This window comes from Pagrus major, chromosome 24, assembly GCF_040436345.1.
Source record: "Pagrus major chromosome 24, Pma_NU_1.0".
Taxonomy (NCBI): Eukaryota; Metazoa; Chordata; class Actinopteri; order Spariformes; family Sparidae; genus Pagrus; species Pagrus major.
The window spans coordinates 11,157,111-11,171,480 of NC_133238.1; the positions used below are offsets into that span (position 1 = coordinate 11,157,111).

A 14,370-nucleotide genomic window follows, 5' to 3' on the forward strand; every position below is an offset into this window, starting at 1 on the left:
CCTGTGCGCAGTCGGAACAGGGGGACTTGGGAGAGCTCCTTGTTCTGGCCACAAGAAAAACACCTAGTATTGTAGGAACGTTTGATCAGATGATGGTGTTACATGAAAAGTCAGCGGATCACCAGATGACCATGAACATTTACAAACTTTTATGGGAATCATCTAACACTGGATGAACCACAAAAGTCAACCTCTTAGTAGCACTAGAGGAGAAGTCAGGGGATCACCAAAGTCTTAGGATTCATCCTTTGACATATTTCACTCTGGACCAAAGTGGTGAACCATAGAGCCAAATCACCAGCATTACTGTAAAAAATACAATATTTGTTTCTTGGGTAGAACAGAAATTTCTTCAATTAAGTGCATTTAAAAACATGAAAAAACAGTCATCAATCAGGTGTAACCATACTTTATACATCTTTCAGTCAGTGTGTCCAGACAGTTTTGAATAGGTTTGATAAGCATAAACAACTGGGTTCAACTCTGTGAAGTCATGAATGTGGCATTATCCACCAATCGGTGCCCTCCAGCCTTCATCCTCACATGGGACAGATCTTAATGCTGTCAGAGCTGGAGCTGAACTGGCCGAGGGCGAAGTCCAGACCCACCCCGACTCCACAGCCCACTCCGAAGGCTGCGTAAAGCGGCTGGGTGAAGTTGGCGCGGAAGGTGTGAAGGTGTGTCATGCTCTCTGCCACGCTGTAGAACGTCAGCGTCCCCCCCGACAGGTCCAGGTAGATGCCTAGCCGGGGGGAGTAGGTCACCGGTATGTCCTTCTTCTCGTTGTCGTGCATGGCAGCGCAGCAGGTGTCGGACAGCTCCAGGGTCCAGGACTGGGCATTGTAACCGATCCCCGACCTGGCGTCCGAGCCCTTCCTGTTCAAGGCCCCGTAGGCTACGCCCATGGAGGAGCCGCGGCCTCTCCACTCCACCTCCCAGTAGCAGCGCTGGCCGTACAGCGGGGCCTGGCAGATCACCTGGGTCCAGCCGTCGAAGCGCTGGGGAGTGTCGGGGTAGGGCTGCGCCGCCCCCTGCAGGGTGGCTTTAGTGTTGCCTTCGGAGAGAGCCAGCCGCCTGTGGGCTGTGTTGGGGTCAAGGGTCAAATTCACAGAGTCTGAAAGACAAGGTTTAATGACAATTATGATTTTGGAAATAATAGCTTGACAAAACAATCCCAACTCAAAGTCCACTTACTAGCTATTTTCAGAGCTTTTCACCTGTATCACATGGTCTTCATGAGCTCAAATGTGACATGGCTTGCTCAGTAGCTGTTATGGTTGGTCCTTGTATTATTATTTCAGTTTCTTTGCAGTAATCATGAACAGCAATACACACCTGGGCAGACTATATTTATCACTCCCCTGCAGCAGACATGATGACACAACTCATCTAATATCTAAAATGCAATACTGAAGTCAAACATTGAGACTCACACTGAAGGAACTCCTCTCTGCTCCTCGGTTCTGGGGCCTGGATGCTGTCGATGTTGATTTCTCTCACTGGAGAACCAAACGGTGTCAGTTCACGCACATAAAGGCATTGATTTTCTTATTTATTAGCATTTTTTAATTTGTGTTTCCCGTCTCAAATTGATGATATAATGGTACGTTAACTCACATGCAGGGAAAGCAGGAGCCTGATTCATGGCGTTGGGGAGGGGCGTGTCCAAGAAGAGACCGGGGTTAACTGTCCAATGAGAAAACAGTGTTAGACACATCTGTATTAAAATGCCCATGCTCAAGTGATAGCACTGAATGCGGCTAAAAAGAATAATAATTTTGCATGTATGAAGGCAGCTATCTTACTTTCTGTAGGGGTTTCCGGCACAGCAGACATCCCCCCTGTTGAGCAGACACAAGTCACACACTTTAGACAGTTTGAAGTGTAATCAACATATACAACTTCATGTGGAAACAGTAGTTTTGTTATTATTTTTCATCCCATCTGCATGAAACCAGCCACAGAAAGTGGTTTAAGACTTTCACTTTCTAAAATTAATTTCCTGGCTTCTTAAAGTGATTTAAAAATATGCAGCCACAGCAAATGTCTATTAACTACTGGCCATTAGGTTGAGCATATTGCATGCCCTGACATATATTAATATGAACTAGGATGGGGCAAAAAGGCACTCAGATCCAAATTTCATTTAGCAGCTCTCATATCTTTTTATTACCTCCCTCAGAGAATATTGAGTTGATATTAACAGTATAATAAAAGAAGAGAGAATGAGAGCTTGAGTCAGGTCTTACATGGGTTTCCTCCTGCAAACGGTGAGTTATTAACTGGGGTGGCCGGGGTGGTGCCACGCCGATGGGAGCGGAAGAGGCTGCTGATTGACGCCATCCGACTGAAACCTGACCACACCAGGAGGAGAGGAGCAAGTGGTGTTAGGGCATTTACTGCTTGTCAAAGATGCACTACACAAGATTTGCCAGTTGGGGACAGCAAATACCAACAATTCTGATGGGTTTTTGTACCTCCAGTGGCTGCTGGAGCTGGAGCTGGAGCTGGAGCAGGAGCAGGGGCAGGAGTAGGAGTTGGGGTTGGTGCTGCAGCAGGGGCAGCCTGGCTCTGACTGGACCTGCTCCAAAGAGACTGAGACTCTCTGCGGCTCGGAGTGGGGCTGGGTCTGGGACTGGGTCTGGAGATGGTCTCCCTCACTGTTTGGAAGACATGCGAGACGTTTGATCAAGGTCGAGATTACAATCAATACCAAATACATTAGTTACTTATATAAAGAAAATGTTTGAAATGCTCATTCTATCCACTTTATATTGATTATATCTGATTGTACACATGGAATTGCAAGAAAGTAAGCAAGTGAATAATAATGAATAGTCTCCTAGCCGATAGCCGATGACAACTGAAAACACATATGCTGCATAACTCAGATATTTATTGACATTTGCATGGAAACATTTCTTGCAGTAGGAAGTAGCAGCCACATTATTATCAGGAAGTGTTTTTGTCTTGTGCGACCTTCTACCAGGCAAAGAAGAATGAACACACCTGTCTCTCTTTCCTCTCTTCTCTGTCTGTCCCGAAGTCTGGGTGAGTTTCCTCTGTCTGTAACCAGGAAGAAGAATCATTTTAAATAAAGCACTCAAACACACATTTTTAGTTCTCCACCCATCCATGGTAGTGAGTCACACTGCAGGTGTGAGGTTAATTTAGGGGGTTTTCTCACCTCGTGGTGTGTCTCTGCTCCTCACATCTTGAGTTTTGAGGCCTACACGTGAAGAATGAAATATGAATGTCATGTTTAACAAGGACTGAATATCGAATTGCTTTTGATATTGTCACATATTTTAAAATGACTGTCAGAGTACAGTACCAAGTGCTCGTCTGTCTGTACTCCTCCCTCCAATTGAGATACTGGGTGTGGAAGCTGTGAGGCATGAAAGAAATCATGTAGATGACACCTTAGGTAGTAAAGTGAAAAGATGTAGTGATGGTAGATGAAATGTAGTAAAACCTAAAGACACTGGACATACCCTGAGAACGGCTGTTTGGGTTACGAGAACCCAGACCAGAAAACACTAAAGAAAAAAAGGAAATTAGAAATTAGTTTCTCGAAACTTTGTAACACAAAGAAATATATTCAGATAAAAAAATACACAATCCAGGCTCACATTTCAAAAGCCCTCCTTTAGTCCCTGCATTGCGGTTGGCTGGATGAGATAGAAGAAGTCATTGTTAAGCAGGAAGGTTCAACACAGCCATAGCTTTTGTCACCCTCATGTTGAAAATAAAAAATGTTTGGAACTCACAATCTCCCAACGTGAACATTGTTGTGTCATTGACTGGAAGAGAAAAGATAATACGATGAAAAAAAGATAAGATATGAAAATAAAGGAAGATAAAATGAGACTTGTGACAGACCTTGTTTGGTGATCTTGCTCAGCTCCTGGTTGCACAGGTCCTCCACTTTCTCCCTGAGGTCCAGGATGACGTCTCGTACGGGCTCAAAGGAAGCTTCTGGATTGACCACCACAGGGGGGAGGTCTCCAGTCTCCAGGGGATTGCACATGGACTCGCATGTCTGAAGGAAAATATGGCAGTTTCGGGATCAGGAACTTCAACTGTAACTTTTAAGGCACTATTTTCATTAGACAGGGTAAACGCTACCATGGTTGCGTTACCCAGAAGTACCCGGAACTTATAGTCCCAGGAATTAGGAAAACTCCCTCGTCCATCTTACCTGCAGGTAGTAGATGTGGTCCTCGCAGCGGGCCAGGTCCTTCATCTCCGTGTCCCTCTTCTTCAGCACCTTGATCTCTGCCTCCAGGCTATCTGCAACCTCCTGAGCCTGCTCCATCTTCTCCAGGCCGGCCTGATCCATCAGGTCCTCCAGCAGCTCCTGCAGACGCTCCACCGAGCGCTGCAGCTCGGACAGCGCCTGCTCCGTGTCGTCGTGCACTCTGCCTGCAGAACGCTGTGCAGGCACGGACAGAGACGATAAGGTGGTCATGTCTCAGAAGGGGTTATGGGAAATGTAGATTTTTATTTTGTGAAATTTGGTGCAACCCAACAATGATTAAATTCTGCTGACCGACCTTCATCACCTCCATCACCTTCTTCATGTCTTTCAGCTCCTGCTCTCTGTCTTTCAGCCTCTGCTGGTTCTCCGTCTGCATCTCCGACAGCATTTTCTACATCAAGATACATAAAGACATGAGATCAAGTCCCATCTATCTCACACAAACACACATACACAAGCACGAGGAAACAGCTGTGCAGTGTATGTGACACAGAGGGCAACATGAGAGGGTGGAGCGTTATGAATGGACAGGAATGAAGTCAGGAATGTCCTCAGCCTGCCTGCAGCCACAGTTAGACACAAAGAAGAGAGGACGACACCTTAACTGATCACATAGAACAATGGACAGTTAGCATGAGACTATACTATTAATACAGTGTATTGATTGTAGACTCATCTAGAAACAGCTGCCCACTTTCTTTCTAATGTGTCTTTTGAAGAAATGTTAAGTGTTTAACAAGTCAGAACTAGTATCAATACTGATATTGTGTGTTCAGACAGGAAGCAAAGCCAGTTTTTTACCACACACGTTACGTGTCTACGTAGCATTCCCACAACAGTAAGCAAAATCGTGTGATCGGAACTGAAAGTAATTGACACTTGCAGCCCTAGAGGAGGAATTAGACCAGGGGTGCCCAAACTTTTTCCCTTGGGGGGCCAAAACTGGCCTCTTGAATACCTCTATGTTAGATAAAACATGATACCCGCCAACCTTTCTAGTGGACAAAACGTGGCCCTCTAATTGTGACATTCTGCGCGCTAATGCTGCACAGTATACAAGTGGTGCCCTTTTTATTTTTTTCACCCCTGCCCCTCAAACATCCTGAGTCTGCCACTGCTCCAGCCTACCTGTTTCTCCAGGCGCTCAGCCTTGGTGGACACACACTCGTGGCCTTTGTGTGTGTTGCTGGTGCACAGCCAGCAGACGAACATCTTACAGTGGCGACAGTAGAACTCCTGCAGGTACTTGTGCTGGGTGCAGATCTTCTCAGCCAGGTTGCCTGTGGGTGGGATCAGCTCATGCTGCTTCAGGGACTTCTTGGTCTGGTGGGGCTTCAGGTGGGCTTCGCAGAATGAGCTCATACATGCCAGGCAGCTCTTGACTGCCTCTCGCTGTTCTCCTTTGCACATGTCGCATGGCACTGCTGCGGTGGAAAGCTTACCTTTGGATCTAGATGAGGAGGATGAAGCTCCCCCATGGGCTTTCCGCAAAGACTCACGCACGTCAGCTTTGAGGGCCCCTTTGCGGAGCTGCTCCACAGCCTCAGCCAGCATGGTGTTCCTGGACAGGGAGGGCTTGGGGCAGAAGGTCTGGCGGCATTGTGGGCAGCTGTAGATCCCCTTGGGGTCATCTTTGCTCCAGTAGTCCTTGATGCAGCCCATGCAGTAGCTGTGTCCACAGGGGATGGTGACTGGATCATTAGGAAGATCCAGACACACAGGGCAGTTGAACTGCTCCTCTGTCCACAGTTTAGCACTCATTCTGACACTCAGTCACAATAGAAAGAAGAAGCTGAACGCACAGAGAATAGAGCGGTGGTTTGCAGGTGTGACTCTGAGATATCTGGTAAAAAGTAGAACAGTGGAAGAGAAAGATCCAGAGAGGTCCAGGTGCCTGGTATCACAGGAGGAAAATGCTGTCTCTCAGGTGAGAGCAGGGAGAGGTGAGCAGGGCGGGGCCAGAGCCACCAGGCAGGTCGAGCGGGGAAAACGGGTGTCGGTGGAAAACTGTTAAAAGCCATGAGAGCAAAGGTGTGAATGGACAGATCTTTTTAGCATTTCACCAAACAAATGATGAAAGAAGTCTTCTGATCATTCAGTTACCAATAGCACAAGGTAAAAATACTCCATTATAAGTAAAAGTCCAGCATTTAAAATCCCACTTAAGTATTATTTGGCTGCTTCTGACCCAACAGCATATCCTCCTCCACTGTCCTGCGTTTCACATGCATCTTACTATGACATACATTTTCATATCTTAATACTTAATATATCTGGTAGGTATAAGTTTAATTTGTGTCTAATATATAAAAAAAGAGTACTTTTTAAAGGGTTTCGGTTTACAGAAATACATGCTGCTGAGACACCATGTAGCCAAAGAGTGTTTAACTTTAAAAATAGTGCACCTTTAGCCCAGCCAACACATAATGACGGGTTATATAGCACACTATTACGATTTAATCAGCCACTCATTAGTTAAATACCATCATACTCGTGCCGCCCTTTTTGATAGAACATAACAAGAAGTTAATGTGCCGAAAGTAAGAAAGCAAGGCAAGACAAGGTCTCCCAAACGATTTTTAAAGCGAAGACGGAAGTTCACAGCAGGGAGTCATCTTGTACCTCCTGGTTAGCTAGTTTACAGTGTGGCACTGCCGACTAGGTCTGTTTAGCTAGCTTTGTCTCATTTATGACTCGTTTTTTAGTGTATCCAGATGTCAAATAAAGCCGTAAAACGTCCAGGAGTTGGGGTCGGAGTGTTGGTGACAGATTCAGCCCACCCAGGCTGTGTTCTCCTGGGGAAACGGAGAAGCGAGATGGGCAAAGGGACATACCAGCTCCCCGGTGGCCACTTGGAGTTTGGGTAGGAAGGTAGCTAGTTAGCAAAGTCCATTCACAAATATATGTGTGTATATTCCTCTCACTGTTGTGTGTTTCTCTGTCATTAGAAGATACATTATAACGAAATAAAGACATATTAGACAGTTATCATTATGCCGAATTTCCCCAAACAGTTCAGCAAATATTTAGACATGTTTTGAAGTTGCATGGTTACAGGTGTCTGCCAAATAAGTGTGCAGGAATACCAATTTGCTATATTTTAAATGCAGTTTGGTGGAAGGTAGTGAGGCTTTTTGAGTCAGTCATCTTAAAGTAAATGTCCAGCCTGTTGAGGAGTGAAGGGGGACTAGTCTAAATATGTTACTCAATGTTCAGTCCATATGATCTGCATGACCTGAATGTGATGAACTCCAATGCATGCGACACTCATGTCATTGAATGAAAGGGAGACGTGGGAGGACTGCGCTCACAGAGAGGTGTTGGAGGAAGCAGGGGTTCGTTTGGTGAACGTCGGCTTTGCGTCAGTGGTGAACTCCATCAGACTGGAGGAGCAGTACCACTACGTCACCATAATCATGCAAGGAAAACTCGACAGGAAGCAGTCAGGGGAGCCAGAGAACCTGGAGCCGGAGAAGAATGAGGGTATGTGGAGTGGATCTAACATTAAATGGGAATAAATATCCCCACTCCCCTGAGTAGTTTATGATAAAAGAAATGTGTGGTTCTCTATCAGGTTGGACGTGGACGCAGTGGGACCAGTTTCCCCCTGAGGAGCAGCTCTTCTTGCCACTAGCCTGTCTGAGACAACAAGGCTTCCATCCGTTCAGGAACACAGTAACAAACACTGAAACTCAGCTGTGAAACCGGCTGTTACAGCGGGAGACTTTTCTCGTTCCCCAAAGGATAAATGCAACACACATCAACAACACACATGTCGGTTGTGGTACATACTGTATTTTTTGCCAATATTATGTATATTTACTTTCTATTTGGGACACGCAGTTTGTCAGCTGTACATTCATCCATATTTAGAGCAAATGATGTGATGATCAATGATGATATTCTAATGCATCAAGTATTGGCAGCAATGCGACATTTCAGATCATTTAGAGACACTTTATAGCAGTTTAATAATAGTTTGAACCAAGGATGCATTATTTATCAACAGACACATTTCCATACTTCCATACAAAAACTTTGTAGCTTAAAAACTGGAACCATTTCTGCAGGTTTTTTCCACCTCACATCAGGTTGGTGCCGGTGACACCCGCTGCTAACAGCAGGGCCCACAGGGTTGCAGCAGCAGTTGCCACAGCACCATTAAAGGTCTTGTCGTGGGCGTAGGTGATGATGTGCAGGGCTCCGCTGTAGGCCTCCTCGCACGTCGGCTGGATCTGGTCCTCGGGAAGCTCGAAAGCAAATGTCCCATTATCTCTCAGCTCGAAGGTAAAGGAGAAGGGGATCCCAGATAAACGAGCCCAGTCTTTAGATGTACCTGAGTGGGAATCTGTAGAAAGAGGTTACGAATATTACCGTTCTTTATGTAATATCCACTTTATTTTATTACTTTAACCCCTTCCATGGTCTGTAATCAGCAGTGATTTGTGGACTTACATAATATATCTGGCGAGGTTCCTACTCTGTACTCTTTCCCGTGGACCTTCTTAATGGCTTCTGCTGCAGCCAGACCAACATCCATCTGAGGAACCAGACATTTAAAACTGTTAATCACTTTTTCACAATTTTGAGCATCTACAACAACTTTGTGTTCCTTTATACTGTAGCCTCATTAATCCTTAATATCATCCAAATATATAGAATGCTAAATATATATGGTATATCTGTACAGCAATGTTTTATGACTTGGCAGCCAACTTACACATGGATATCAATACCATAGCATTATTTTTTACCTCAGTTTATATACACAGTATATTGTATACATATATGCATTTTAATTCCTACCCTAGTGCTACACCCATAAATTGGCCAAGCCTATATATCAACTGATAATCGCTTAATGTAAACGAGTTCTGTTAGTGACTTGTTGGCCAATTTGTTGTAAGAAATTGTAGTGCAATATATCGGTATTGTAACATCAAAACTGTTATTTCTTCACATTATGTCGGTAATTTCAGTTAATGTCATGATGTTTGGACTGAAATTCTTACATAGTGCACTGATGTCATTTTGAACAAAAAGGTCTATTGTGAAACTGTAAAATATCCTTCTCCATTACATACAATGTAGTGTTTGACAACCACATTTGAGGGAGCATGGCAAATAATGTGTGTTAATGTATATAATCTGTGTAAGAATATTTGCTGATATATTAATATCAGAATTTTTAAATGTTTTTTTTAGACACCCCATATATCAATATCCGTATCAGCATCAAGTATGCAGTATCTGTCAGGTGTTAAGATGTAGAATTTTACCAGTCTGATCAAGAGGACCAGGCAGGATTTTACAGCATCAATTTAAGGGTGCTCATAAACCAGTTTTGCTCCAGGTTCACTCATTGGAGATTCCTAATTGAAAACCTCATCACATCATCTGTGAACGTTGGGTGTGACTCTGCCAATCCAAAGACACATGGTGTTCTGCATAATTAATTCTCTCTGGATTGTGGCTCCAGTGAGTTATTACCTGCATCAGCCTCCCTGCTAACAGCTTCGTTTCCTGCTATCAATGCTTCACAGCTTCCTCCTGTTGTGTTCTGTCTTGGCAGATGAGGACTGACGGCTTTGAGATGCCAACTGTGTCGAAACTGTACTATTATGTGTATGTTTTGTGTTTATCCAATGAGGGATATTAAATCCTAAACCTTGAAATAAATTAATTTGTGCACTGAATTTTTTTTCTCGCAGATTTCACTCGTATACTATGGGTTTTTGTGATCTGCATAGGCAGTTTCTATGGCAATATGCAGAGCATTCTCCTTACTAATGTAGAATCATGCAGTGATAATCAGGCCATAAGGATTCATATACACTTTTTATCCTGATATTATCTAGAATGCTGCGTGTGAATTCTCAGAAATGTGTAAAATATTCATCACTGTGTTTGCAGATGTAAGTACCAGCTCATTGTAGTTGGAGTCAAGTTGGGGTGATCGTAGGGAACCAAGAGCAGCTGGCCGTAGGAGTGGATGGAGAAGAAACACAGGAACTCGTCGATCCGACTTCCTACAAAATAAGTGATGGCCGCGGCCTCGGGCTCAGACAAAGGTTGGCTCCCCGGGTAGGTTTGACTGCAGCAGTCAAACGACACCCCGACAGCTGAAAAGAGGAGCAAAATTAATAGATTTATCTGAATCAAATGTAGTCGTGACACCACTTCTTCCCTTAACAGCTAGCTAAAAGCTTCAGCTTCACATGTTGGAAGCTTAGAAACTCTGTACCACATCTCTGATATAAATGTACACAAGTTTAAAGCTGTATTAACCTATTTTTGGCCAGTTGGGGGAGGCAGAAACAAGCTGTGAACACAACCCCTTATAATAGCCAGAACTTTGACTTGACAATAGGGAAGAGCGAGTACACCATTATCTGTATCTGTTCGGCCAACTAAATTATATCTGTATCTGTATCAGTACTCTGAACGGGTGGGACTTATACCAGAAGTGGGTGGTGCCTAAACCTGACAGGGCTGAAAGTCTGAAGTCTGAAATCGGTTGATATGAAGTTGCCATATATATTGTTTATTAGAAAACTATTTTTAGAACAGACTTAAATTGAGCTTAAGATGTTTTTGATCACGAACTTGAATAAATAAACTTCAGTGAACTAACCAGGGGATTTTCCTTAATCATGAGTATAAATATTGACACACTTGATTGTTGTACTGGATACCCAAGTACTTGCACAGCCCTACTTCATGTCTTAGAAGTTGTTCAGCTTCAGTTGCCAGGGTCTCAAATCTTGTTAAAGAGCATCATGGGCTATTACTAATTGGCTATTTTTCATGATTATCAAAGCAACAGGGTATATAAATAAGGAGATGTAGATCCACAATAAGACTCACTTCCCCATTTGGCGTCAAAGTTGCGGTTGAGGTCAGTTCCGTAACAACCGCAGTCCGAAGGTCCTGGTGACCTGTTCTTCCTCCACAGTCGTGTCTAAACGGGTCAAAATGATCAGTAGGTTAAATCAGCTGGTTCTGATTATTCTCTTAATCTAGTAATGAATACATTTGGGGCCATTTGAGCATCAGAAATCAATTTATTCACTGATTGAGTTGTAGCTCATTTTAACATAACTACCATTGCTTTAATAGACTCAGATCATTCTCTCATTTCCTGTTCCCCTTCTTGAGGAACAATTTAGGACCCTAGAAAAGTAATTGGATAAATATCCATCAAAAATAAGCACTGACCGTTTCATTTGCCCAGGAGTAGATGTAGCCGTCCATGTTGAACACAGGGGTGACGTAGAAGTCCATGTTATTCATCATCTCCGCCATTTTCGGGTCTGTTTTGTATGCCTGCAGGATCTGATTTGAGAAAGCAAATGAAAACATCAGGGTTAGATTGATACAGTGTATTGGAAGGATGATAAATCATCCTCTTGTTTTTCACTCAGTTCGACTAAATAACAACAGTTTGGAAACACACCGTTAATTAATGATAAATGTCTCTTACCTGACTGACAAAATACTGACAGAAGGCTGGGGCGATCCATTCCCTGGCGTGTATACCACAGTCCATCCAGATAGCTTTCTTTTTCTCTCCAGTATTCACTCCAATCTGGTAGACAAATTAGGCACTTAAATTTCTGTTGTTTGGCTTTACAGCTGTTGCCATTTTTGTTTTTTGGAGCCAGAAGTGACCATATTTGGACAAGAGGGTGGAGCTTGGGACGATATCCTGATTGGATCTGACTGAGAACCTGAGGATGCGCCATGGTAGCGACTTGTCTATTACAAGGTAGCCACACCCTGAAGCATACCCTGCTTTATCATCTATTTTAATCTAAATGGGACCATAATTAAAAAATGAAATGAAGAGGACTTTAAACTAGCAATTGAGACCATAAACTCATTAGGAAACTGTTCAATGAGGTAACAAATCAAGTGAGAAGTTGAGTCATTTTCTCATAAGCTTGCATTGAATCAGACCAGTGGAGTCGCCCCTGCTGGCTATTAGAAAGAAAGCAGCATTCGCTTCACTTTTCAGACCTGGACTCTTCGTCCAGGTCTTCGTCCAAAGTCGATGGGTTTACCTTGAGTAAGCTAATGACCCTCTTCTCATAGGTCTGTCCATATTGCACTATGGTCACAACATCAGGGTTAGCCTTTGCAGTCTGCTCCATCCAGTCGCTGATCTGTAGTGAGGAGCATAGTTACACATCTGAGTATCTGTCTTTTGTATAATTGTGTAGTGATCTCATTAATGTGGGAGAGCAGTGGTCTGGCCTTCTTACCTCGTTCATGGGATGGTATCTGTAGTAGTCATACGCTCTGTTGCATACACACCAAAATAATTAATGACATTATCAACATAAGTCAAGTAATCTTTATTCACAGTTGCTTCATACAAACATACTTTTCTGCTTATACAGAGGCTGAGCAAATGGGTCTGAATTAAAGTTATATGTAAATCCAGCTAATTTGGTCACATTTCAGTGGATGAATGAAATAAACTGCAAATTAAAATTCCATAACTGATGATCTATAAAGTTGTTACTTCATGATTTGTTAATGGTTAACAACAGGAATCCAAGCAAAAACAATTGCTGCTCTCACTAGGCGTCACGCCTTAAATCACGGCCACAGCTGCCATTCTTAGCTGATTATGTGGCCAAGAAATAGTCTCACACATAAACCCCCATAAAACCACAAGTTTTTGTCTCTCTAGTGAACTTTAGATAACTGTTGTTAAGTTAAGTTTATCTCTCTAAAATATCAAACTATTGCTATAATTATTAGGTCAGATGCATCAATTATAATGACATTAAAGATTGACTACGTTCAAATTATTTGGATAAAAAGTAGCTGATAGTACATTGTGTTACTGAATTTTGAACAAAGCCATCATTATGCAATTTAATGAATAAAACTCACCTCTCTACTGTGGCTGCTCCCATCGCTGAAAGCAGCACCACAAGGCTCAGTACTACAGAGTTAAGCATTGTCACTTTGTGAGAGTAAACTCCTTGTTTGCAAGTGTTAAGTGTTAGTGAACCGACCTTGGGATGATACAAGCTTTTATAGAAGGGATCCGTCATATAAAGATACACCTTTGACTCAGGCGCAGACCACAGGCTGCGCACACATAATCATTGTGTCGGTTAATGTTTAATCTGTGTTTTTTCATGCTGATTTTTGTGCTTCAGTCAGCAATTTCAGTGGTTATATCAAAGCCCTTATACTTTCTTCCATAAATACTGACATTATCTCCATAGTTAGCCACAAAATCCATTGATGAATGTCACGTTACTGCTTCTCTAATATTGCTCAAGCTCCAAGGTAGCATTTCCCACAATGCCTTTCATTAGTCCCTTCCTTCTAAACTCCCTCATCCATCTTACCTGCAGGTAGTAGATGTGGTCCTTGCAGCGGGCCAGGTCCTTCATCTCCGTGTCCCTCTTCTTCAGCACCTTGATCTCGGCCTCCAGGCTGTCTTCAACCTCCTGAGCCTGCTCCATCTTCTTCAGGCCAGCCTGATCCATCAGGTCCTCCAGCAGCTCCTGCAGAGGCTCCACCGAGCGCTGCAGCTTGGAAAACACCTGCTCCGTGTCGTCGTGTACCCTGCCTGCAGAACGCTGTGCAGGCACGGACAGAGACGATAAGGTTGTCATGTCTCAGTAAGGGTTATGGGAAATGTAGATTTTGGTCTTTTGTCTGCGACAACAAGGCTTCCATCCGTTCAGGAACACAGTAACAAACACTGAAACTCAGCTGTGAAACCACCTGTTACAGCGGGAGACTTTTCTCGTTCCCCAAAGGATAAATCCAACACACATCAACAACACACACGTTGGTTGTGGTACGTAATAATAATAATAATAATAATAATAATAATGCATTTTATTTAAAGGTGCCTTTCAAAGCATTCAAGGACACCACACATAGCAACAACAGTACATCAAAAAAAAAATCAGGAAACATTTTAGTGCAATTATGAAAGATAAATAAATAAATAAATAAATGAATAAATGAATGAATAAATATGAAGATGGGATTACATAGTCCAATAATATAGAATAGGCAAGGGTGTGATTATATGATTAGTCTGATACAGAGTAAACCACTCACAATAAGTGTGT

The 14,370-nt window shown here is 43.1% G+C and overlaps 3 protein-coding genes across 3 annotated transcripts; 1 reads left to right on the plus strand and 2 right to left on the minus strand.

Annotated features, from left to right (window-relative positions):
* Positions 1-539: 539 nt before the first annotated feature.
* On the minus strand, positions 540-6,022 carry trim25l (tripartite motif containing 25, like). Its single transcript, XM_073462748.1, has 11 exons — positions 5,390-6,022; positions 4,557-4,652; positions 4,202-4,435; positions 3,883-4,042; positions 3,188-3,229; positions 2,478-2,660; positions 2,250-2,354; positions 1,806-1,841; positions 1,618-1,686; positions 1,434-1,499; positions 540-1,114 (listed from the first exon to the last, which is right to left on the minus strand). Exons 1-11 carry the CDS (start codon positions 6,020-6,022, stop codon positions 540-542), a joined length of 2,199 nt encoding a protein of 732 aa, XP_073318849.1.
* A 911-nt stretch (positions 6,023-6,933) lies between these two features.
* Positions 6,934-9,940, plus strand: nudt15 (nudix (nucleoside diphosphate linked moiety X)-type motif 15). The gene is made up of 3 exons (XM_073462366.1): positions 6,934-7,124; positions 7,548-7,744; positions 7,836-9,940. Exons 1-3 carry the CDS (start codon positions 6,976-6,978, stop codon positions 7,961-7,963), a joined length of 474 nt encoding a protein of 157 aa, XP_073318467.1. The 5' UTR covers positions 6,934-6,975; the 3' UTR covers positions 7,964-9,940.
* On the minus strand, positions 8,344-13,233 carry LOC140992110 (carboxypeptidase O-like). Its single transcript, XM_073462365.1, is given in 11 exon segments — positions 8,344-8,609; positions 8,717-8,801; positions 10,185-10,201; positions 10,204-10,383; positions 11,129-11,222; positions 11,480-11,596; positions 11,745-11,849; positions 12,325-12,426; positions 12,526-12,560; positions 12,644-12,654; positions 13,166-13,233. Coding segments are annotated over 11 exon segments (1,080 nt in total).
* Positions 13,234-14,370: the final 1,137 nt, after the last annotated feature.